The sequence below is a fragment of the Mixophyes fleayi genome, chromosome 6, assembly GCF_038048845.1.
Source record: "Mixophyes fleayi isolate aMixFle1 chromosome 6, aMixFle1.hap1, whole genome shotgun sequence".
NCBI lineage: Eukaryota > Metazoa > Chordata > Amphibia > Anura > Limnodynastidae > Mixophyes > Mixophyes fleayi.
In genome coordinates, this window is record NC_134407.1 from 140,869,503 (window position 1) to 140,896,778 (window position 27,276).

Here is a 27,276-nt window from a genome sequence, read left to right on the forward strand (position 1 = left end):
CAGATGTTATGAAAGAAGCAGCAATTAACCTGCAGTGTAACACAAAGAGCGGTCACAGTCCTTTAGTGTCTTATCCTGTTGTAGTCAGCACAGATAAAGCATGTGGCCCAGATGGCATTCACTCACATGTTCTAAAGGAACTAAGTTCATGAAATACTTTATAATATATATATATATATATATATATATATATATATATATATATTTATATTTATATATATATATATATATATATATATATACATTATAAAGTATTTAATGAAGTTATATATATATATATATATATATATATATATATATGTATAGTGTAAGGGTATGTATGATTGTGAAATGTATGATTTAATATCTATCATATATTAAGCTTTAGAAGCTAATATGTTATACTATAACCTTAAGAGAAATTAGTAGATACTATGTTCAGTTTTAAAGAAGAATTATTGAAGGTTGTGAAACTACATAGCGGGATGTTCCCATGAACAGAATTCAGACCAAGGACACGCAGCAAAGCGAGACGTTCTGTACAGATAAACCCCAAGAACTCAAAGCTGGGGGCAGCACAAGAATATTGGCAGAAAACCTGGAAAGAGATAATACAGAAAGAAGAAAGAATTGTTTGAACTTTGTTGGAAAAGTGCAATATATATATAATTGTTGATTGACTTACTTTCATAATCTACTGTCTTATAATTGGTTGTTAAGCATCTATACCCCTAAACTTTTATGTATAAATACAGATGCTGAAGCAGTCTCAAATTGCAATAGAATAAAAGCTGCTCAGCATTATATTATACAGGTGTTGAGAATTTTTCTGTTCACCAGTCGAATGAAGATCTGACTGACATTGAAGGTGATTGATAGAAGTATCGGTGAACCTCAAAACCCCAACATTTCTGGGGGCTAGCGTCCGGGATGCTCCAATATCTCCATACCTGACGCCAGACTCCACTGATGTCCAGAGAATTGCTGAACTAAATTCCGTACGGTGAGTAAGAAAAAGTGTAGATTTCTACCGTCTTACTCTGTTCAGTACTTCTTTGTATGTCTAATTAAAGTCAGTTGAGGTGATTAAAGGGTATTCCATGAACCCAATGTTCATTAAGAGGAAAGACTAATGAAATTATAAATGTATGGATACTGTAGGTTATGATGGATGTAGACAATTTGAGTTAGAAGATAATAAGAGGGGTGTATGTAAAAATTGTACCTACTGCATTATTCTGAGATAATATTCAGGGTGTAAAGGACCCAGTAAGAGGGTGTTACAGCCATAAATGTACATTATGGTTTTGTAAGTAATGAAAGAGAGTTATACTGCACATTAGGTTGCCATTTGAACAAAGAATTGTTGCAGAAATATTTGGGTCAAGACTGGTCTAGCATACTTACCTATTGGCCACGAAATCATATGTTACCAGATTATAAACCTATATGTCCATACACGGACTTGAGAGGAAGGATTGGATCAGCCATAAGTGCCAGCCTTTTAATCTAAAGCCGATAAAACTCTCATCTGGTGTTCCTAGGGCAGAGGATTAAAGACACTTGTAGTCTGTACAAAGGGGAAAATGATATTACCTTATTCCGCTTACAGGACATTGTATCCCAGATACTGACAGTACTGTGACCAGAAACCCAGTAATGGGGGCACAGAACAGTAAGATGCCTATTATTGGTAAACCCATTGATATAATGAAGGAGAGAGAAGGTAGTAAAGCTCTTAAAAAGAATTCATTAAGTACTAAAGAGCGCAGGATTTCAGGATTTCCCCCAGAAGGGACATTAGACTTGGAGAAATGGTCTTGGTTTTATTTGAATAACAAAGAAAGGATAAAAAGACTTGGCTATGAAGATTAGGCCAATATGTGGATATGCTAAATACAATAATAAATAATATATATAATAAATCAAGTAGGTTGTGTACTATAAATGTATATTTGATGCTGCACATCTGAAAGAGTGAAATGTGCCCCCCTTATTCTGTGTAAAAGATTTCAGTGTGTTGAGATAAGAAGGATTTATGTATTTTGTTATCTGACAATGTATGTAACATTGATAAAAAGGTTCATTGACTATGCTTCAATAATTCAAGAGTACGGTAACTAAAATGTGTCCGGAGGGGTGAGTGAGTGGTAATAATATATTGAAGATTACTTCTATTTAGTTCAATGTTTGGACTTGTAGTTCCACAGCAGTAGGCTGGAAGATATCAGTTAATATTTCTTCCTGTATGTGAGTTTTGTCTCCATCTTACTGCGTATGAGGGAGATCCGTGTTTGTCTGTCTTGACCGTTTTAAAAGATACATGTTTCAAGCATGAAAAAGTTGTATATTTGTAAATGTAATGCCTGCATTGCCTAATTGTAAGCTTGTGAAGAGATGCAAAAGAAGTTTTAAAATCTTTGGTCCGTCACTGCACGATTCAGCGGACAGACAAAACTGTAAATAATGTACAGATAGTGTCAGAAGAAAATAGGGGACCTTCAGCTGGCTGGGGTCCAACAAGCCGTTTCTGTATTTAAACAAAATAATTTTGTTTCTGAAGTTGAGAAAAATAGCTTTCACTTTAAGTTAAAAGAGAATGGTGGGAGTGAGCTTTTAAATGCTGATATTACAAGCGGTTTTATTCTGTGTGAAAATTATGCTGATGAATGTTCTCAGAAATCAGGAGGGTTTGTTATGCCCATAAGAAATGTTACGAGATAAAATGCTGTCTGTGAGCGAGACTTGTTTAAGTGAATATATTTGTACTTTCAACACGGAAATCACAGCATCTGAAAATATGTGTGAATATTTGGTGATGGGAGATTCTGTTGAGAAAATGCTGAGTGAGACACAATGCGAGGTGTCTAACGTGAGTACTCTGATTTATGAGGCGAGCAGTGTTGCTTTTAAAAAGGCTGAATGCTTAGAAGGTTTTCCAGGGGCTGTTGGTGAATGAATGATTGTTTCTTACTGAATTTCAATGGAGTCATTCAAGGAGGCTGTACTAGGTGATGATGAGAAAGGAGTGGCTTTGAACACTCCCCAGGTCACGTCACTTTGACATTCCCTGTTTGTGAGATTAGGGACTGCCCTTTTGAGGAAATCATGTTTTCATAATATGGAACGCATAGCGTCACAGTAAAGCTACACAGAGAAACATTTAAACAAGTGTCTTATTAGCAGCTGTTCGCTGAACAAAAATATTCACTGGTTACCTGATAATGGTGTACTAGCGTGTTACATGCAATAACACACACTGATTGGGAAATGTGAATTAATGACAGTTGCTGTAATCCCTAATGGATAAATATAAATCTCTATGTAAAAGTTTTTATCTTCACCGAAGGTCTCCAGCTACAAAGACCCTTTAGGCAATCCAGATTGAATTTATCCAACTTCCAATGAATAGAAGTTTGCAATATGTTTTGGTCCACAGCTACAACAAACATAAGTAAAAACTAGTGAAGGATTTAAATAACGTAGACTCTCCTGAGTAATGATTACTGTGTTTTGGAAAGAGATATTAGACTTTATGGGCTATTCGTATAGCAAATGCATGAACTAGGTGGTTTTCTGTATGTCGTAGAAGGTCAGAAGGTATGTTTTTAAAGAGAAAAGGATAAATGGACTAACATAGTAGCATATGAATTAATGTTGGGTTTGTCTTTGTTTTGTTTTTTAATCAAATTTTACATTAGATCGTTTGAAAGAAAGTAATGCAATGTAATTTCAAATTATGGTAGATAACAAAAGGTTTTTATTTTATCCTCACAACAGTTTTGGGTCAGTGTTGTAAACACATTCACTGCCCTTATTTACTGTACTATAATTGTCATATACTGCAAGTACTTCTTTGTATTTTGGGTATGGTAATGCATTGTTGGGAATTCAATATTTGTACATAAATGAAAAAAGACTTAAGACTTTATGAGCTATTATCCGTGCTCCTGCATTAGCACTTCTGGATGATAGTAAGCCATTTACACTCTCCTCTGAGCAGAACCAAATGTTTAACCAATTTTAAGCTAAAGTAACTTCAGCACCAGCACTGGCTTTGCCAGATTATGACAGAACTACTCAAGCACATGAAGATGAAGGTTTCACTCGAGATAATGCCCAACATCACAGACTGTTTAAGAGCAGATACCTTAATGGCCTTTCTGAAACATATCGTCAATAATTGTTCCTTATAAGACCAGAAGAAGCGACAATGGAAATGCAATTCATGCTCCAAGTCCTGGAAGGTATAGAAGACTGGGAAAAGGAGAAGCAGAGGAAAGCCAAAGACAAGTCCCATACTCAGAGAATTATCGTTTGTGTGGTCCAAGAGCATCAAGACTGGAAGGTTCGAACAGAACCAAGAGGTGCACCTAAGCAACAAATAAAGGAAAAAGAAAACATGACTGGAAGAAATGAAAAAAACAAGAAGTTTGTTTCTTTTGCAAACAGAGAGGACACATGAAAAGAGATTGCATTAATCATAAGAAATGGCTTGAAAGAAGAAATCACCAAGCTGGCATAGGAAATTGGCACTCCAAAGTACCTCGCGCTCACAAATAATCAATCTCTGAACGATGATTTGACTAAAGGCCTAGTGAATGTCATATATTGACCCTAGTCTCTCTCTCTCTATCTGTGTGTGTGTGTGTGTGTTAGGGAATTTAGACTGTAAGCTCCAATGTGGCAGGGACTGATGTGAATGAGTTCTCTGTACAGCGCTGCGGAATCAGTGGCGCTATATAAATAAATGGTGATGATGATGATGATATTACCCAATTGTCAAGAATGTGAGTGTCTAATTGATGCTGGAGCAAGACGCATTTGTTAGGAACTTACCTTGTTCCCGTTCCGCTGCGCTGTCAGCGTGATCTGACAGCGGTGTCCGTTCTGTTCAGCGCTTCTTCTGTTAGCGTTGCCGCACTCCGGGTTCTCCCTGCTGCCGATCATGTGACTCCTGGGCGGGGAATTCAAACTCCTATATCTCCCCTGCTCTGACATGCTGCCTGTGTCAGAGCAATGTGTTTCCTGTTCCTGGCTACAGTTCCTGTGCCCTGACTCCTGTGAACCTGCTCCCTGTGTATCCCTCTATTCCTCCTACTCCTGTGTACCTACCTGGCTGTGACCTGACTATTCTTTGGCTTATCCCTGGCACTACGCAACTGGACTATCTCCTGTGTACCGACTCGGCTGTGTTACCGACTATTCTCTGGATCTCCCTCTGGCACCGTATACCTGATCTTCTGTGTACCGACTCGGCTGTGTTACCAACTATTCTCTGGATCTCCCTCTGGCACCGTATACCTGATACCTTCTGTGTACCGACTCGGCTGTGTTACCAACTATTCTCTGGATTTCCCTCTGGTACCGTATATCTGAGATCACCAGTGTACTGACCCGGTCGTCTCTCTGGACCCAAATCCTGCCACGCACCCATTGGCCCCGTGCATCTACCGGTTACTGTTCCAGACCTACAACGCCTGGAATTAACGGTTAGTGCCTGTACTTGCACCGCATTGTCTATTTTCTTGTCTGCCTGCCATCACTTAGAACTTTCTCCCTTACGTCAGTAGGCTAATCTGGGGGCCGCGACCTGCTGTTCTTCGGCAGCAAAGTCCACACTACCTTGCGGTGGTTCTTGGTGAAGACCGGAAGGCCGTTAGACTCCGCGCCCTAGGTAAGCCTGTGCTAATACTGACTAAGGCATCATAATCGTAACAGCATTGTATTAAGAAAACAGGAGGTACCTCAGCAACTATTAACAGAAATTGATATACCTGCTACAGGCCTAGCAGGAAAAGAAGTAAAATTAACATAAAGTAAACCAGTCACATTTTTAGTAGGTGAAGAGAAAATTGAAGTACCAATACAATTTCTCACTTCCTCATTTTGTCCCTATAATCTGTTGGGAGCAGATGTACTTTCAAAGATACAAGCTAGTATCGAATACACCCAAAATGGAGTAAAACTCACAAGTCAACTCCCATCTCCAATCTAAGAAGAGTTTACAGCAGCAATCTACATGCTAGAGCAGATTAGCACATGTCAAAGGGATAAAACTGTTAATCTACCAGATTGGCTGAACATAATACCAGACAAGTTATGGTCCAAAGGAAAACAGGATGTGAGTACACATAAAGTAAGTCCTGTAAAACTGACACTAAAACCAGGAACACATCCTGTCTCAATTAAACAGTACCCACTTGCAGCAGCTCAAACCAAAGCAATCTCAGAACAAATACAAAGATAGGGGTGTTAAGAATATGTCGCTCTCCATATAGCATACTCCTATTCCCAGTAAAGAAACGAGATGTCGGACAAGGGGTGCAACATCGGATGGTTCATGATCTGAGAGAGGTCAACAAAAGATTACTGATCAACACTCCCATTGTGCCCAACCCCCATACTTTGCTTAATCATATAATCCAAATGCAAAATGGTTCTCAGTAATTTACTTGGCAAACGCTTTCTTTTCAGTCCCCATTACAGAAAATAGTCAACTTCTTCTAGCCTTCACCCATAATGGAAACCAATAATGTTGGACAAGACTTCCTCAAGGAGGAGCCACCAGCCCATCAGAATTTTCAGAGGCAACGGCACTAATTCTCCAAGGATAGAGGCCTATCAATCGAACTACTCAACTAATCCAATATGTGGATGATCTCATGGTGGCTGCAGAAACTGAAGAAGAATGCAAAGCAGAAACACTGTCATTACTTTGTTTACTGGTAGAACAAGACTGCAGAGTATCACCAAGCAAGTTGCAACTATTACAGGAAAAAGTAACATTTTTGGGACATTGTATCTCTACAGGAACAAGACAACTTACAACTGAAAGAGGTAAAGTTCTATGAGACATGAAGACACCAAAACAGTCAAAGAAATCAGAGCCTTTTTGGGGCTCATAGGGTATTGCAGAGAGTAGATTCCCTCAGCTTCAATTCTTATGCAACTACTGTATGAATGCTTGAGGAAACAACAGGAACAGAACTGTTCAATATAACTGAAATAGAGAACGCAGTGCAAGCCTTGAAACATGCCATCTCTACTGCACCAGCACTTGGACTACTTAACTACCTGAAACCATTCACATTGTTCTGCCATGAGCAGTCAGGCCATGCTCTAGGGGTCCTCACACAGAAACATGGAATGAAACAAATGCCACTGGCCCACTATTCAGCACAACTCAATCCAGTTATATGAGGCTCTCCATCATGTACAAGCAGTAGCAGCAGCAGCAATACTGAAAGAAAATGTAGCAGATATGGTATTGGTTCTGTCACGGGCACTAGGAGTCTTTACCCAGGGATCACCAGATGGTAGGCTTACCAGAGCAATGTAGATGGTAATAGGGTACTCTGGTAGCTGGGTGATCACGGAACATGAAATGATGACCGATGAGATGCTCAGGAAAGTCTATGACTAGCAACACTGGTAATAATGAGGTAATGATACACAAGGAACTGTATGGACAAGGACACGTGAAGGTAGTCAGTGGTCTGCGATAGCAAGTTGTACCACTGCTATAGTGAGGAGGAATGTCCAACAGAGACAAGGAGGTGATGAGAGTCAGCGGTCTGCGGGTAGCAAGTTGTACCGCTGTCTGAGTGAAGGAATGGAATCCAAGTGGAGGTATCCAGGTAGTCAGTGGTCTGCGGTAGCAAGTTGTACCACTGCTATGTGAGTGGATAATGGAACAGGTGATACCGGAAACAGGGATCAGTGGTCTGACATCAGCAAGTTGTACCACTGCATATATATGTGAGGAGGTGCACGGGGGAAGACTGCAACACAGGATATACACAGGCACCTTATACACGATCCACAGTAATATGCACAATATAGGTATATATATATGTAAATGACTGATCAGGTCTGCAATCTAGAAAGTCTCTTGAAGTAGTCCAGCACAATGATAACACAGTCAATGATGACAATAGACTCAGCGGATAGCAGACTCCAGAGAGAACCAAACACAGTCCAGCAAGATATGCAATACACAGCACAGTCAATGAGAAGTATGCATACCGTGGTTCAGCAGTAGCAGTCAGATGGGATTGCAGCGGTACCTGAGCGGCTGGAGACCGACTGGATAGGAAGTCCCTGGATAGGAGAAGCAGCGGTCTAGCAGGTGCAGCGCACAGGAGAGTAGACCGACAGGGACACGAATCCACAGGAATCGGCAACACGTGGAACTGGACTCATAGGAAACCCAGGAGGATGGAGATGATCCAGCAGAGGGTAGTAGAAGAGATACAAATCCAATGCTGACAGGAGGGTAGAGGCCAGTGGAACACGTGAAGGCGTGGAGAGTGGATCAGCAGGAGATGGACGATAGCGCTGACCACAGCGGCAGGACTCAGCGGCACACGGAGGTAACCAGTAGCAACCACAGGAACCAACAGCGATGGGAAACAGGAGTGCAGCGCAGGGCAGGAGCTGTAGATCACGAAGTGTAGCAGATGGTAATGAAAAGCGGCAGTCTCGAGGAAGCCACAGCAAAGATGAGATGAGAGTGTAGTGCACGGAGGCAGCGGATAGTAATCAGCTGGCAGTCACGATGTTGAACACAGGCGAGTTGCAAGCAGGAGACTGTAGTGCACAGAGGCAGCGGATAGTAGTCAGCTGGCAGTCACGATGCTGAACACAGGCGAGTTGCAAGCAGGAGACTGTAGTGCACAGAGGCAGCGGATAGTAGTCAGCTGGCAGTCACAATGCTGAACACAGGCGAGTTGCAAGCAGGAGACTGTAGTGCACAGAGGCAGCGGATAGTAGTCAGCTGGCAGTCACGATGTTGAACACAGGCGAGTTGCAAGCAGGAGACTGTAGTGCACAGAGGCAGCGGATAGTAGTCAGCTGGCAGTCACGATGTTGAACACAGGCGAGTTGCAAGCAGGAGACTGTAGTGCACGGAGGCAGCGGATAGAAACCAGCAAACAGACTTGATGAGAAGCAGGTGAGTGAGGTATAAGCTGGAGGGCACGGAGGCAGCGGATAGCAATGAGTAAACAGCCACTTAGATATAAAATAACGATGAAGTGGTGTAGAAGACTGTAGTGCACGGAGGCAGCGGATAGGAATCAGCAAACAGTCATGATGATACAGTTGATGGTAGAAGTGGTATGGAACCACAGTAGTAGTAGTGGTTAGGAAACCACAGGAATCAGCAGCACTGAATACACAAGTAATGCAGGAACACCTTCAGAGACTCATGAGGAATGAGACTCCAAGATCAGGCAACGTGGTAGTGACCACAGGTGCTTAATATAGGGAGGTTGCCTGATCTGCCAATTAAGTTAAAGGGGTATACACTGAAGTATAGAAAAGGGCTGCGCATGCGCAGTCCCTCAGGATAGAGGACGTCCACGGTTCCTAATAGTCCGGGAAGAAGCACTCACAGTCCGGTGAGTGACAGTACCCCCCCTTTTAAAGGTGGGCACAGAACGCCTGGAACCGGGCTTGTCCGGATTTTTGGAATAAAACTTCTTCAGAAGGGCAGGAGCATTAAGATCTTCAGCTTTGATCCATGAACGCTCTTCAGGACCAAAGCCCTTCCAATGAACGAGGAAACGGAGGACTCCTCGCGAAATTTTTGCATCCAATACCTCAGTAATCTCGAAATCCTCCTCCTGATGAACTTGAACTGGCTGCGGTGCTGAGGGAGGAGTCGAGAAACGATTGATAATAAGAGGTTTGAGTAAGGACACATGGAAGGCATTGGAAATCCGAAGATTCTTAGGAAGAAGAAGTTTAACACATACTGGATTGATAACTTGAATGATCCTATATGGACCAATAAAACGAGGGGCGAATTTCATAGATGGAACCTTCAAACGAATATTTTTGGTAGATAACCAAACCCGATCTCCAATTTTTAGTGGTGGAATAGCCCGCCTCTTCTTATCTGCGAAAGACTTATATTTGTTAGATGTCTTCTTTAAACAGGTTTTGACCTGAGACCAGATATTTTTGAAGGTCTGACAAGCAGTCTCCACCGCAGGAACTTGGGTGGGTGGGAGGGCAGGAAATTCCGGAAAAGACGGATGGTGACCGTAAACCACAAAGAATGGAGTTTTGGATGATGACTCATGGTACATGTTGTTATGGGCGAACTCAGCCCAAGGGAGTAACTCTACCCAGTTGTCTTGATTGGCTGATGAAAATATCCTTATAAAAGTCTCAAGATCTTGATTGACACGTTCGGTTTGTCCATTGGATTGTGGATGGTAAGAAGATGAGAGTGCTAATCGTATGCCCAAGGTTTTACAAAGGGCTCGCCAGAATCTGGACACGAATTGTACTCCTCTATCAGACACAATCTCAGATGGACATCCATGGATACGGAAGATCTCTTTAATGAAATGTTCAGCCAGGATAGACGAGGAAGGCAAACCAGACAGAGGGATGAAATGAGCCATCTTCGAAAATCTGTCCACTACCACCCAAATAGTGTTATGGTTCTTACTAGGTGGTAAGTCAGTAACGAAATCCATACTAATATGGGTCCATGGTTTGGACGGAATGGGTAGTGGTCGCAGCAACCCTGCTGGGGTTCTGCGGGAGGATTTGAATTGCGAACATAATTCACAGGAAGCAATGAACTCTTTGACGTCTCTCCTCATTGAAGGCCACCAGTAACTTCGAGAGAGGATCTCAAAAGTCTTGTGTTCACCGGCGTGTCCAGAAAAACGAGAGGCATGGAACCACGAAAGGATTTTCCTCCTTAGAGTAGGAGGCACGAGGGTCTTCCCAAATGGTAGCGTTTTGGTGGATGAAGCAGCCAGTGAGATACATTTGGGGTCTAGAATGGTATGGTTGGAAACCTCTTCTATATCAGAGGACGTAGCAAAGGCTCTAGATAAGGCATCAGCTTTTTTGTTCTTGGCAGCTGGTTTGAAGGTAATTATTAATTCAAAACGGGAAAAGAAAAGAGACCATCTTGCTTGACGAGGGTTCAAGCATTGGGCAGACTGGAGATATGACAAGTTCTTATGATCCGTGAAGATCGTCACCGGATGGCGAGCTCCCTCCAACAAGTATCTCCATTCCTCTAATGCGGCTTTGATAGCCAGTAATTCCTTGTCTCCGATGGTATAATTCTTCTCTGCGGGTAGGAGACCCCGAGAATAGAAGGCACAAGGGTGGAATTTTTGCTGTTCCGAGCGTTGGGAGAGAATAGCTCCTAAGCCCACATTAGAGGCATCTACTTCTAGGAAAAAAGGGAGTGTCACATCAGGCTGACGAAGGATTGGAGCCGAAGAGAAGGACTCTTTTAATGTTTGGAAGGCTTGAATAGCCTCAGTAGACCATTGCTTAGGATTAGCCCCTTTACGAGTCAGGGCCACAATAGGAGATGCAATGGAAGAAAAGTCTTGAATGAAGCGTCTATAGTAATTGGCAAAACCTAAAAAACGCTGGATGGCACGAAGAGTAGTTGGCTGGGGCCAATGTAGTACAGCATTTACTTTGTCAGGATCCATCTTCAGACCAACTCCGGAAACAATATACCCCAAGAATGGAATCTGGGGTAATTCGAATGAACATTTTTCTAATTTACAGAACAATGAATTTTTCCGTAGCCTGGAGAGGACTTCTGCCACATGTTGGTGGTGAGAAGGCAGGTCCTGTGAAAAAATCAATATGTCGTCCAGGTAGACGACGACACATACATATAATAAGTCCCGAAAAATCTCATTGATGAAGCCCTGAAAAACAGCGGGGGCATTACATAGCCCGAAAGGCATTACCAGATATTCGTAATGCCCGTCTCTGGTGTTAAACGCCGTCTTCCATTCGTCACCGGAACGGATTCTGATTAAATTGTAAGCACCACGAAGATCCAACTTAGTAAAAATACGGGCTCCCTTAATGCGGTCAAATAGCTCAGTGATCAACGGAATGGGATACCGGTTCTTGATAGTAATGGCATTGAGTCCACGAAAATCTATACAAGGGCGTAATGATCCATCCTTCTTTTTGACAAAGAAGAACCCAGCTCCAGCGGGCGAGGTGGAAGGTCGAATGAACCCACGCTGGAGGTTCTCCCGTATATATTCAGATGTAGCTTGAGTTTCAGGTAACGAGAGTGGATAGACCCGGCCTCTGGGAGGAGTCTTGCCAGGAAGAAGATCAATCGGACAATCCCAAGAACGATGAGGAGGAAGACGTTCAGACTGAGCTTTATCAAAAACATCGGTAAATGAAGCATATTGAGGAGGGAGTCCCGGTGAAATAGCTGAAATGGAAGCTTGCTGTACCTTGAGAGGAATGACTTGGGAAAGGCAATGATGGTGACATTCAGGCCCCCAAGACGTGACTTGAGGGGTGCGCCAGTCAATCTGGGGAGAGTGACACTGAAGCCATGGAAGGCCTAGGACAATCGGACTTGTCGTAACAGGAAGAATTAAAAACGATATCTCTTCATGATGCAGAGCACCAATCTGAAGGGTTACTGGAGACGTACTCTGGGTGATGAGACCGTTGATGAGACGTGATCCATCGATAGCCGTCACAGTAATGGGAGTTTTTAAGGTAATCATTGGTAGAGACCATTGATTAACTAACGATTTGGAAATAAAATTTCCTGCTGCTCCGGAATCAATCAATGCCTGTGACTCAAAGGTCTTGGTAGCAAAGGAAATAGTCACATCAAAAGCGCAGACTTTAGATTTCATAGACGATGGAGAGGACTCCAGGGACCCTAACTTCACCTCTCCAGAACTAGTTAGGGCCTGGCATTTCCCGATCTCTTAGGGCAGGAGCTGAGGACATGAGTGGAATCAGCACAATAGATACAGAGTCTATTCTTGACTCTTCGTTTCCTCTCCTCAGAAGATAACTTGGAACGTCCAATCTCCATGGGAATCACAGCGGGTGACACTGGACGAAATTGAGGGTTAGAGCGAAAAGGTGCTTTAGCAGAAGTCGTTTTCTCAGCCTCTCTTTCACGAAATCTCATATCAACACGATGGCATAGAGAGATCAAATCTTCAAGTGACGAAGGAAGCTCTTGGGTAGTCAGTGCATCTTTAATTTTATCGGAAAGCCCCTGCCAGAAGGCGGCAACTAGGGCTTCAGTGTTCCACTGAAGTTCAGAGGCTAAGATCCTAAATTGAATGACGTACTGGCCTACAGTATGAGATCCTTGTCGCAGACGGAGGATGCTGGAAGCAGCGGAGGTCACACGACCTGGTTCATCGAACACACTTCGGAATGTAGAAATGAATTTGGCACTATCTTGTAAAATTGGATCGTTCCTCTCCCACAGAGGGGAGGCCCAAGCCAGGGCTTGTCCTGAAAACAAAGAGATAAGATAGGCCACTCTGGAACGATGGGTAGAAAAATTTTGAGGTTGGAGCTCAAAATGGACTGAACATTGGTTAAGGAAACCCCTACAAGTTTTGGGGTCTCCATCGTACTTTGACGGAGTAGGCAGGTGAAGCGTGGAAGCTATAGACACCTGGGATGGCAATGGGGAAACGGAGGAAAGCACAGGAGCTTCAGTAGTAGCTGTCACAGTCTGTCCAGATGTTCCTTGGGAGGTTAATGACTGATAACACTGAAGTAACAGCTGTTGGCGGGCATCCTGTTGCTCCACACGGCTAACCAGATGTTGCAGCATCTCTTTGGCGGTAGGTTCCACATCTGGGTCTGTCATGGCCTGATCTTACTGTCACGGGCACTAGGAGTCTTTACCCAGGGATCACCAGATGGTAGGCTTACCAGAGCAATGTAGATGGTAATAGGGTACTCTGGTAGCTGGGTGATCACGGAACATGAAATGATGACCGATGAGATGCTCAGGAAAGTCTATGACTAGCAACACTGGTAATAATGAGGTAATGATACACAAGGAACTGTATGGACAAGGACACGTGAAGGTAGTCAGTGGTCTGCGATAGCAAGTTGTACCACTGCTATAGTGAGGAGGAATGTCCAACAGAGACAAGGAGGTGATGAGAGTCAGCGGTCTGCGGGTAGCAAGTTGTACCGCTGTCTGAGTGAAGGAATGGAATCCAAGTGGAGGTATCCAGGTAGTCAGTGGTCTGCGGTAGCAAGTTGTACCACTGCTATGTGAGTGGATAATGGAACAGGTGATACCGGAAACAGGGATCAGTGGTCTGACATCAGCAAGTTGTACCACTGCATATATATGTGAGGAGGTGCACGGGGGAAGACTGCAACACAGGATATACACAGGCACCTTATACACGATCCACAGTAATATGCACAATATAGGTATATATATATGTAAATGACTGATCAGGTCTGCAATCTAGAAAGTCTCTTGAAGTAGTCCAGCACAATGATAACACAGTCAATGATGACAATAGACTCAGCGGATAGCAGACTCCAGAGAGAACCAAACACAGTCCAGCAAGATATGCAATACACAGCACAGTCAATGAGAAGTATGCATACCGTGGTTCAGCAGTAGCAGTCAGATGGGATTGCAGCGGTACCTGAGCGGCTGGAGACCGACTGGATAGGAAGTCCCTGGATAGGAGAAGCAGCGGTCTAGCAGGTGCAGCGCACAGGAGAGTAGACCGACAGGGACACGAATCCACAGGAATCGGCAACACGTGGAACTGGACTCATAGGAAACCCAGGAGGATGGAGATGATCCAGCAGAGGGTAGTAGAAGAGATACAAATCCAATGCTGACAGGAGGGTAGAGGCCAGTGGAACACGTGAAGGCGTGGAGAGTGGATCAGCAGGAGATGGACGATAGCGCTGACCACAGCGGCAGGACTCAGCGGCACACGGAGGTAACCAGTAGCAACCACAGGAACCAACAGCGATGGGAAACAGGAGTGCAGCGCAGGGCAGGAGCTGTAGATCACGAAGTGTAGCAGATGGTAATGAAAAGCGGCAGTCTCGAGGAAGCCACAGCAAAGATGAGATGAGAGTGTAGTGCACGGAGGCAGCGGATAGTAATCAGCTGGCAGTCACGATGTTGAACACAGGCGAGTTGCAAGCAGGAGACTGTAGTGCACAGAGGCAGCGGATAGTAGTCAGCTGGCAGTCACGATGCTGAACACAGGCGAGTTGCAAGCAGGAGACTGTAGTGCACAGAGGCAGCGGATAGTAGTCAGCTGGCAGTCACGATGTTGAACACAGGCGAGTTGCAAGCAGGAGACTGTAGTGCACAGAGGCAGCGGATAGTAGTCAGCTGGCAGTCACGATGTTGAACACAGGCGAGTTGCAAGCAGGAGACTGTAGTGCACGGAGGCAGCGGATAGAAACCAGCAAACAGACTTGATGAGAAGCAGGTGAGTGAGGTATAAGCTGGAGGGCACGGAGGCAGCGGATAGCAATGAGTAAACAGCCACTTAGATATAAAATAACGATGAAGTGGTGTAGAAGACTGTAGTGCACGGAGGCAGCGGATAGGAATCAGCAAACAGTCATGATGATACAGTTGATGGTAGAAGTGGTATGGAACCACAGTAGTAGTAGTGGTTAGGAAACCACAGGAATCAGCAGCACTGAATACACAAGTAATGCAGGAACACCTTCAGAGACTCATGAGGAATGAGACTCCAAGATCAGGCAACGTGGTAGTGACCACAGGTGCTTAATATAGGGAGGTTGCCTGATCTGCCAATTAAGTTAAAGGGGTATACACTGAAGTATAGAAAAGGGCTGCGCATGCGCAGTCCCTCAGGATAGAGGACGTCCACGGTTCCTAATAGTCCGGGAAGAAGCACTCACAGTCCGGTGAGTGACAGGTTCATGCACTTATTATTCAAGTTCCACATGCAGTCACAGAAATTCTCAAGCAAAGACAGGACATTTGTCTGCAGCTAGACAAACTAAATATGAGGTAGCCTTGCTTAGCGCCTCACATGTAACAATTACCAGATGCACAGTCCTCAATCCAGCAACCCTGCTCCCCATGACTAACCTCCATCGACAGGTTTTTTCTTCCATTCCAGACCCTAATTTTGATACAGGTACCAACAGACTGCAACCTGGAGACTGAGTGGTCGTGAGAAAGCTCATCAGGAGAAGTCTTGAACCCAGATACAAGGGTCCTTATCAAGTCCTGTTGACGACTCCCATGGCAGTGAAAGTACAGAGAAATGATACCTGGATTCACGCATCACACTGAAAAGTCTTCAAATCAGGAGAGTCTTGTTTTAATAAATAGAAATGTACTGTCTTATGGTATTGATATGTCTTGCCAGAATAGTTGTGACTGAAGTAGCAATCAAGGCCTCCCTAACCCAGTGTGAAACAGACAGATAAGTGACAAATTTTCTATACCACTGTGAGAAACAGAAGGGAAAGGAGTGCTCAACAATTCGCACTAATAGGAGAGTAAACTCTGAAAATGCCTTTGTGTAGATGCATAACCTCATTGGCAAAGTTGTCAGTAATGATTCATTTTGGATATTGGGAATATTGGCATTAGTAGCAAAAGGTTTGGGAATCCTGTTGATCGTATATGTGGTAGTAAAAATTGTTATATGGCTGATTAAGAAATTACTGACACTTGATTGTTGTTCCTGCAGGAAAAATAATGAGCTTCCTGAACCAGTAATGATCACAGAAATTTTTACAAGTTTAATGCCTGAGACAAACAGTGAACATTATGAACAATGGTCAGCAACCAAACCAAAAAACTGCACAGTCTGCAACAAGAGATTGACAGTGACCATCGAGAACCAGAATGAAAATTTATATCCTTTTTGTGATAGTATTGATGAGAATCCTAGGGCAGGCGTGGACCCTGGGTCAGATACTAAGTCGGTTAAAAAAAACTATGAACAGAATTGGCAGACAATTGTGGAATGGAATTGAAAAATGGATTGTCATATCATTAGTGGGACATATTTGTAAATGGATCTTATCCCATGAAGAAAGCAATGAATATCTTGAATCAGCCATTGCCACTAATCCTTCTTGCATTGACTAAAATGATTATATGGAACTGTTATCTAACATGTAATACAAGGAAAATTCTAAATAGATATCAGAAAAAGTCCCCTCTATACACCTGGATAAAACATTTAATAGGGAAAGAAAACTTATGGTGATGAAGTATCAGGAGATATGTGCTTAATGAATTATTATTCACCTATATGGGGTCTTAAGATACCATATAGTGTAAAGGTAGGTGCTAACTGCTGAGTATGTGACTGATACATGACTGATAGGTAGAAGTTATAAGTAGATATTTAATCAGAAGAGGGGAGTGTAAGGGTAAAATTGTATGATTATTGATTTAATATCTATCATATATTAAGCTTTAGAAACTAATATGTTATACTATAACCTTAAGAGAAATTAGTAGATACTATGTTCAGTTTTAAAGAAGAATTATTGAAGGTTGTGAAACTACATAGCGGGATGTTCCCATGAACAGAAACAGACCAAGGACACGCAGCAAAGCGAGATGTTTTTTACAGATAAACCCCAAGAACTCAAAGCTCGGGGCAGCACAAGAATATTGGCAGAAAACCTGGAAAGAGATAACACAGAAAGAAGAAAGAATTGTTTGAACTTTGTTGAACTTTGTTGGAAAACTGCAATATATATAATTGTTGATTGACTTACTTTCATAATCTTCTGTTTTATAATTGGTTGTTAAGCATGTACACCCCTAAACTTTTATGTATAAATACAGACGCTGAAGCAGTCTCAAATTGGAACAGAATAAAAGCTGCTCAGCATTATATCATACAGGTGTTGAAAATGTTTCTGTTTACCAGTCGACTGTAAATCAATGAAGATCTGACTGACATTATTGTGTGTAAGCTGCTTAAGAGCTATAGGCTTGTTGAAAAGCCAGAAAAGTGTCCTGGGGTTATGGATGGAGAGTGAGGATGGGCTCCATCCATTAGGCCCATTAACCGGGTCTTCCAGGTTACCAGTATTTCTGCTGGCAATCAGGAGTTGTATCTAAATGATTCTGGTAAAAGACTGCAAGGCAGCTCAGTCAGTCTCTCACTACCTAAGGTCGGGGGCCGCAGAGTCCCGTGAGAGAAAGCGTTATATATGTCTGTAAGTAAACTGTGCTGAAACTTCTTTTTGTTTTGTCTTAGTTTGTTAATCAGGAGTGACCAGTGTTTAGTTAGAGCCGGACGGCAAGTTGTTTCTTTTGAGTTTTCTTTTTGTTTTCTTACTGAATAAAAAAAACTGGCTGAGGCCAGCTGCACAAAATCTTTGGAATTGTGTGAAATCTCTCAGCTGCTATAAACACCATCTACCCCAGGAGATGGTACCGGGCCCCCCTACCTGGTCACAATATATATATGGACTCCCTAAAATTAATTGAAAAGATTCTGATGGATACAATATATAAATATATAATAGAACATAATAGAAGACATTGTTTTATGAAGGATTGGTCATGTCATAAATATGATTAGTTTTTATGAGGAGGTAAATATTAAACTGGATCTTGGTAGTACAATTGATGTGATGCATTTGGATTTTGCAAAACCTTTCAATACTGTTCCAATATTATTCCACACAATCTGGTATATAAAATGAGAGCACAAAAGTAGATGTTTACATGCTGTTTCATGTCATCATATGTTATTTATTGGTATGATGATCCCCTCCATGTACAATGCTAAGTAATATGTTTATGCTTTATATATAAAGAATAATAATAATATTAAGTATAGGGAAAAAAGATATGTACATGATTAGAGAACTAATTGAGAATAGAAGACAAGGGGTAGTTATAAAAAAACCATTATTAGTTATTAGTGTACCTATAATGTTCACTCTTATTTTTAATGACCATATAGATGGCCTACAGACTAATGTGTCAATATTTACTATTGATAAAGGGCAGGATAGTAACTTGCAACAGAAAAATTTAGACAAAACTGGTCCGTGAAATGACAGCTGCAATTTATTGTAGATAAATGTAAGGTTATGCACGAGCTGCTTACAAATGAAATGGAAAACAACTGGGGAAAACTGACCTGGAACAGGAATTAGGAATACTAGTAGACATAAATCTGAATAGCTGCACACAATGGGCTACAGATTTGACCACCTCACTGTAATAAGGATTTAGTTTGGGCAACCTCATTAATAAAGCGAATGGAAGGGATAAATTATAGAGAGGTTAGAAAAACATTTGTTTACTTTGAAAAAGAGATGTTAAAGGTAAACTAAACAATATGCATACTATATATCTGAGGACAATACAAAGATTTGTCTAACAAAATTTATGTACCAAGGACCATCTATAGGACAAATCAGTTGCAAATGGGAGAAATACAGTTTCACCATGAGCATAGGAAGGGGTTCGTTACTGTAAAAATTAAAATAAATAGCAATAGACAGCGCAGAGACTAGTCAGATCAACACAATGCTAAAAATGGACTGCATCTCTTCTTACAAGAAGCGCTACCTATAATATTAAAAGTATGTTATGTTATTACCAATGTTATTAGCCCCTCCTCCGTGAAGCTATATTGGCAACTACCACTTTAGTTTTTGGGGTTTTTTACCTTCCTCTGGATCAACACATTTAGAATTTATGAAAGATTGAACTTGGCAGCCTTACTATCTTACTATGTAATAAACATTTAGGTTGCATATCTTAATAGATTATAACAGCATATATCATTGTCTTCATTGTCTTCACTCACCGTTAAAGTATAATAGGAAACTAAAGAAACCTCATCAAAAAGATGAATGTTGCCGATAACAGCTGTTATATACTTACAGTTATCTGCTACGTGTTTTACTTGGCATCAATATGATGTCTTTCAAAATTATTCCACTGTAATATTTTAATGTCATAATTATAAAAAAATGTAAATTACATTCCCATGTATGTGTGGAACATTTTAAAGTTAATTTAACATGGCAAAAATGCTAAAATATACTCTGGACAAAAAGCTACAACGTGCTCATAGACATTAAGGGGTTAAACAAACATGTTTGGGTACAAACAGTGGCACTCACCTGCATGGTAAGAACATGGCAATCAGACAGGCCAGAGGATTAGCCATGGAGCCCAGGGCTGCTGCAAGATGGTAGGCCAAATTACCATATGGCATGCATGAATACGTCTGTATAGATGGAAGGACTCCATTGGTAAGACAATTCACCCATCCAGTAAGTAAGTATATTAATGCATAGTGACCATAAGAATACATTACTGTATTATTTTCTGGGTCTGGAAAACTACCTGTGCTATGAGTGCCTTCACTGTTCTTGCTCATTTCAGAAGGTCCCATGTTGCATGATTGGTTCACATCAGTTGGTGAATATGAGTTGAGGGTGTCCATACTTTGAAGCAAGTCGGTATTAATAGAAGCTTTTTGGGACAATCTTGTTAAGAAGAAAAAAGCCACCAAGCAGAAAGCCATCATAATGGTCAAGAGAAATAGGAACACTTGAATAGAGAAGTTGGCCTGAAGGTATTGGGTTTCTATGTAGTGACCACTTCCTGTGACATTCAACCAGTCTTGCGTAGTGTTCTCATTCTGTGTAACATTAACACAATTCATCATCCCTACACCTTGAATCAAGGATAACAATCCTGGAATTAACCCACTAAGCCCTTCACCAATGAAGTAAGTAGTCATGTACTTGGGTTGTAGCTGCATCATGAATGGCAGAAAGGTCACTGATGAGGTACAATCCACAAGAGACAAGAAAAAGGTTAAGACCATGAATCCAGTACTGTGCAGCTGCCCTGCTATCCATGTAGTTTGTTTCCAGAAAAATGCCAGGAGAAACAAAGCTACAATTCCCAAACTGATAATGCTGTATATAACAGCAACTTCATTCAGTCGTCCCGGCTTTAACTTGTGCATTAGAGTAACAAAAAGGGGTCCAATGTTGGCCATCTGGATGAGAATGGTGAGGTAAGATGGTAAATACCATCCTTCTGGAAGATCATTAACAATAAGTGGAAGTTCCACCCATAGGCCATTAATGGCAACCCATGCTCCAGTTCCAAAGATACATGCCAATAGGTGAAGAACTAAAGCCATGTCTGACCACTTTCTCTAGAATGCAACACCTCCAAGCAGTATTGGTAGTCAAGTCTTCTGCAAAGTCAAGTGGTCATTGACGGTCGGAAGTAGATCTCTATGTCTTGGTTGTATCTCCCTCTTGAACTTTCTTTCCAATATAGAGAAGTATCAGCTGACTGACATCCATTCCGTTCATTGAAAGAAAAGAAGAATATCAAATAGGTATAGGATTTCACCATGAACAATGGAGCATAACACATTCCATTAAAGTATTTGATATTGCGAGTATGTCTCTGGGTGTGTTAATAAATAAATCTGGTTCAAGATATGCAGCCTCTTCAAATGTAATATGAATGCAATAAGCATTACTTATTCCAGGTCAGAACACAGTATTGGAAACAAAATATGCTAGTTCAAATAAGTAAAGAGTCAAGAGGTCAGGCAGTGAGTCATGGGTCTTTAAAAAATAAATTATGCTTCCCTGTGTCACAAGCCCTCAGAGCTAAGAGAATTGTTTTTTTAAAGTAATAGTATCAGCATTCTGACTTTCTCTATAATGGCTAACAAGAGACTAACAACTACTTTCCCTGAACCTGCCTATTCATTCAAAATACTGTGCATCTTATCTTCTTCTGTATCCAAAGTCCATTCCATTATGAACCACTTTAACTCCTAACTCTCTTGGAATAGTTATCTAAAATAGAAAGTATATCTAGTTGAATTAACTGTAAATTCATAGAATTAATATTGTATGCCATGAACATTTGGGAGGAAATATATAAAAAACATAAACACATCTAATTAATAATACTAACTTTATTAATGAATTTATCCCTGTATAATAATCTTGTGACTCTCAAAACATCCTTGTGAGCACTGCCATCCACATGCTGTAGTAGTGATTACTTACAATATAATTGAACTATTCCCTGGTGGCAAACTTTGATTCATCAATATCCTGTTCTTGAACATTATTTCAATAGTTTACTCATGATAGAGATATGTGGTTAATATTGCTCTGCACTGTGACCAGTGAGCTTTGCATAATAAACTGATTTTGCAAACTTAGCTGCCACATTTCTAGGGCTTAAACTTGAATAGTTCCCTATAAAAGATTTCTATGTGTTCATGTATAGGTGGTGCAGTCCCTAAGATATTGCTGTCATAAATAAGCGTAATAGACGTACATACCTCTTCTTTCTCCACCTGCTTTTTTACTAAACCCTACTTGATTGACAATCTTAGTAAACAGTAAATAAAGGTGATGTTGCATACTCACTACATGTGTATTGTTCCAGAAGACCTGACATCGGAACAAACTAGGCTCTAATCCAGCACTGAAGGTACAAACAAAAATGCCACACCAGGCTGTAGCTCCACCCACTGACACTCTGTGTACCTTGTTGATCTTTCAACATGCCTTTATTTAATACTAAGATTCATACATTACTTTATTGCAACCTTTTCTGATCAGCTCTTAAAGGTACACTGTCATCAAAATACTTTCACATACTATATAGCATTTTTGTGGGCAACATTTTGTACAAAAAGTGTTAGTGTTTACTGTTTATTGTTGGAACTACAGATTTTCTTTAGGCAACTTGTCAACAATAAATATTTTTTGTGGGGGAGAGCAGCAGCAAATAGGAGTGGCGTTAAATTGGTTCTCTTACTCCAAAATGAACAGCATGCACGAAAAGATGTAGCCTTACTGGTGCTTCTCTCCCTCGGTCCTAATGTTCTGACACTTTTCGTTAAATAGTAATAAGTGTTATCCATGATACTTTCCTTTACGAGATTATCAAACGAGAGAGTGCTCTATTGTGTTGAGAGAGTAAATAATGTACCTATTTCTTGCTGGCTACTGTGATACTGATGATTGTAATGTTTCTTTGCTTTGTGTACATAAGTGCAGAAAAAGATTCATACTATGCCCAGCAGGAACTATATAGCGTTATTTTGTTACTTGCCATAAGAGGGAGGTGTTCTCATTGCACTTGGCTATTGTAGGAGAATATGTGTACAGTCACTGCAAAACATTTTGAGAATTTCACAAAGTCTGCTGATTATGCTAATTTGCATATACTTCAGAACGTCATGTAGAGTGATCAGATGAATTGCATTTCATTTCAAAGTCCTTTGACATGACAATGAACTTAATCCCAAAAACTACATTTCCACTACATTTCAGCCCTGTCACAAAAGGACCAGCTGACATCAGGTCAGTGATTCTCTCGTTAACAGATGAGAGTGTTGATGAGGACAAGGCTGGAGATCACTCTGTCATGCTGATTGAGTTAGAATAACAGACTGGAAGCTTTAAAAGGAGGGTGGTGCTTGAAATCATTGTTCTTCCTCTGTTAAGTTTTGGTTATCGACCTGCAGTCATCATTGCTTTGCACAAAAAGTGCTTCACAAGCAAGGATATTGCTGCTAGTAAGATTGCACCTAAATCAACCATTTATCAGATCATCAAGAACTTGAAGGAGAGAGGTTCAATGGTTGTGAAGAAGGCTTCAGGGTGCCCAAGAACGTCCAGCAAGCGCCAGGACCATCTCCTAAAGTTGATTAAGTTGCGGGATCAGGGCACCACCAGTGCAGAGTTTGCTCGGGAATGGCAGCAGGTAGGTGTGAGTGCATCTGCACGCATAGTGAGATGAAGACTTTTGGAGGATGGCCTGGTGTTAAGAAGGACCATCTCTCCAGGACCAACATCAGGGACAGACTGATATTCTACAAATGGTACAGAGATTGGACTGCTGAGGGTAAAGTCATTTTCTCTAATGAATCCCCTTTCAAATTGTTTGGGGCATCTGGATAACCGCTTGTCCAGAGAAGGAAAAGTGAGCGCTACCATTAGTCCTGTGTCATGCCAACAGTAAATTATCCTGATACCATTCATGTGTGGGATTGCTTCTCAGCCAAGGGAGTGGGCTCACTTACAATTTTGCCTAAGAACACAGTCATAAATAAAGAATGGTACCAAAACATCTTCAAAGAGCAACTTCTCCCAACCATCCAAGAACAGTTTGGTGATGAACAATGCCTTTTACAGCATGATGGAGCACCTTGCCATAAGGCAAAAGTGATAACTAAGTGCTTTGGGGATCAAGACATCCAAATTTTGGGTCCATGGCCAGGAAACTCCCCAGATCTTAATCCCATTGAGAACTTGTGTTCAATCCTCAAGAGGCGGGTGGACAAACAAAAACGCACAAATTCTGACAAACTCCAAGCATTGATTAGGCAAGAATCAGTCAGTATGTGGCCCAGAAGTTGATTGACAGCATGCCAGGGTGAATTACAGAGGTCTTCAAAAAGAAAGGTCAAAACTGCAAATATTGACTCTTTGCATAAACTTAATGTAATTGTCAATAAAAGCCTTTGACACTTATGAAATGCTTGTCATTTTACTTCAGTGTACCAAAACAACATCTGACAAAAAATGTCTAAAACCACTGAAACGGCAAACTTTGTGAAAACCAATGCTTGAGTCAAATCTTTTGGCCATGACTATATATGTGCTGCAAATATTGGTTCCATCACCTAGTAAATCTAGAAATTAAGTAATATTTATCTGTCCATAGCTGTCGAGAGCTGCTTGTCAGTGGTTGGAGTGTAGTGTTGTACAGCAGCCAGGTTCTGTAGAAGGTAGGTGGAGGGATGCAACTTGGGTCGGTAGATGGAGAATGAGGAAGTGGGGTAGAATTAGGTGGTTCCAGGTGTGAAGTGCTAGGGGGTGCAAGATATACTATCATGAGCAGTGGAGTTAGTCCTTTTGTGACTAGGAATACTGATGCATGAAATAAAGATTGAAACTATGCAGGTTATGGAAGAAGTGAAAAGAATATAAATATGTCTACAGCTGAACAGAGTGGTGAAGGAAGAGAATTGGACAGCGATGGGTGGGCAGTGAGACTGAAAGGGTTTAGGTAGGGATGGAGAATAGTGGGAAGAGTTAGAGGGTAATATAGGCATCAGGAGATACAAAGGAGGATTGGAAGAAGGAAAGAGAGTAGGGTAGAGATTGTAATAGGGAGACAAGAAATTGGGAGGATATTAGTAGGTAGGAACAAAAGAGCTCAGTCCACTACTCACAATATTATCTCTTGCACCTCCTAGAACTCCACATCTGGAAATACCTAGTTCAACCTTGCTCCCTCATCCACCTACGGGCCCCAGTTGCATCCCCCATCTCACATCTACAGACTCTAGCTCCTGTACAACACTACCCGCCAACCACCAAAACAAGCTCCACAGCTACGGACAGCTAAGTGTTATAGGATTATGTGTGTACCGCCATAATAATGATACAATGCATTTGATCTTATTAATAACTAATTATTGGGATATGATGCAATTTGTGACTTTTTCACAATTTCAGACATATCATATAACACACACATGCAGGGCCAGATTTATCGCTAGGCAACCTAGGCACCTGCCTAGGGCCCAGCGGTTTTCAGTGAGCCTGAGGCAAAGCAGATGGAGTGGGGAACAAGGAAAAAAAAATTGAGGCCCATCCCCAACTTGCGGCACCCCCCCTCCCCCCGGGAGTGCCGCGAGTCGGGGGAGGGGCTGGTGTTATAGCTAGGTGGCTAGTTTCTTCCCTCCCTGTGTGTGCGGCCTGTTCCGTGTCACATGGGACGTGCACCACATGACAGGTTCCATCCCATGTGTGAAGAGGAAGAAGACTGCACAGCGCGCACGGATGGAAAAAGGTGAGGGGCCAGTGTATGTATATTACGTGTGTGTGAGGGGCCAGTGTATGTATATTATGTTTGTGTGAGGGGCCAGTGTATGTACATTATGTGTATGTGTGAGGGGCCAGTGTATGTACATTATGTGTGTGTGTGAGGGGCCAATGTATGTACATTATGTGTGTGTATGAGGGGCCAGTGTATGTGTATGCGCGGGCTTATTTTTCTCTGGTTTTGTTTCAAAATATTGCCTTTTTGTCATAGCAGCTGTCCATCAAGCCTATTTAAGGCACATTTGGGTGTGGCTCACAAGCCAGCCTTTGCTAGATGTAAACCCCTATACCTGGGAGGTGAGTGCATCTGATTTTAACTGCATTTTAATAGTGTTTAAAGCATATAGGTCAGTGTAGGACTTGCATATAATGAGGTACCCTTGACATGGGATGCAGGCTTAAGTCTTTTGATCAAAATATGAACTAATACCTCATGTTTTCATTTTGCTAGACACACACAGATATGCAGTTTAAAGGATAAGCGCTGACAACTTTCTTTCTGTTTTGTATACATGTATGGGCATTTATGTTGCCACGCAGCTGGTACCACATACAATATGGGATATACCGAGCGCGGTCTTGTTGCCAAGCAGCTGGTACCATATATAATGTGGGATATACCGAGCGCGGGCTTATTTTTCTCTGGTTATGTACAGTATGTGTGTGTGTGTGTGAGGGGCCAGTGTATTTATATTATGTGTGTGTGTGTGTGTGTGTGTGTGTGTGTGTGTGTGTGTGTGTGTGTGTGTGTGTGTGTGTGTGTGTGTGTGTGAGAGGCCAGTGTATGTACATTATGTGTGTGTGTGTGAGAGAGGCCAGTGTATGTACATTATGTGTGTGTGTGAGGGGCCAGTGTATGTACATTATGTATGTGTTTGAAGGGCCATTGTATGTACATTATTTGTGTGTGTGTGAGGGCCAGTGTATTTATATTATGTGTGTGTGTGTGTGTGAGAGGCCAGTGTATGTAGATTATGTGTGTGTGTGTGTGTGTGTGTGTGTGTGTGTGAGGGGCCAGTGTATGTACATTATGTGTGTGTGTGTGTGAGAGGCCAGTGTATGTTCATTATGTATGTGTGTGAAGGGCCAGTGTATGTACATTATGTGTGTGTGTGAGGGGCCAGTGTATGTACATTATGTATGTGTTTGAAGGGCCATTGTATGTACATTATTTGTGTGTGTGTGAGGGCCAGTGTATTTATATGATGTGTGTGTGTGTGTGTGTGTGTGTGTGTGTGTGTGTGTGTGTGTGTGTGTGTGTGTGTGTGTGTGTGTGAGGGGCTGTTTGTGGGTGGGAAATAGGTTTATTTTTTGATTGGTAACACTATTGATTTAATGTTGGAGCTGGTTGGTGGGAAATAGGTACATTTATTAAATGTGTATGCTATTAATTTAATGTTTTGGTTGGAAGGAGGCCAACTTATAAAATGTGGGTGCTATATTGATTTAACACTGGGGCTGGTTGGAGTTTACTATATTTCATGTACCCATTTTTTTTTTTTTTTTACAAATAGGGCCTCCAACATTCCAGTATCCAGACAAGCAGCAACTAATCTAAAGACACAACAGCCACAAATGGTGAAAGTG

General features: G+C 41.7%; 1 protein-coding gene across 1 annotated transcript in view; it reads right to left on the reverse strand.

The window, feature by feature from the left end:
• SLC52A3 (solute carrier family 52 member 3) overlaps positions 1–21,118 on the reverse strand; it is a 39,660-nt gene extending 18,542 nt beyond the window's left edge. The window contains exon 1 of the mRNA XM_075215307.1: positions 19,918–21,118. Coding sequence (XP_075071408.1) covers positions 19,918–20,954 — 1,037 coding nt within the window. The 5' untranslated portion in view covers positions 20,955–21,118. The remainder of the gene's footprint in view (positions 1–19,917) is intronic.
• Positions 21,119–27,276: the final 6,158 nt, after the last annotated feature.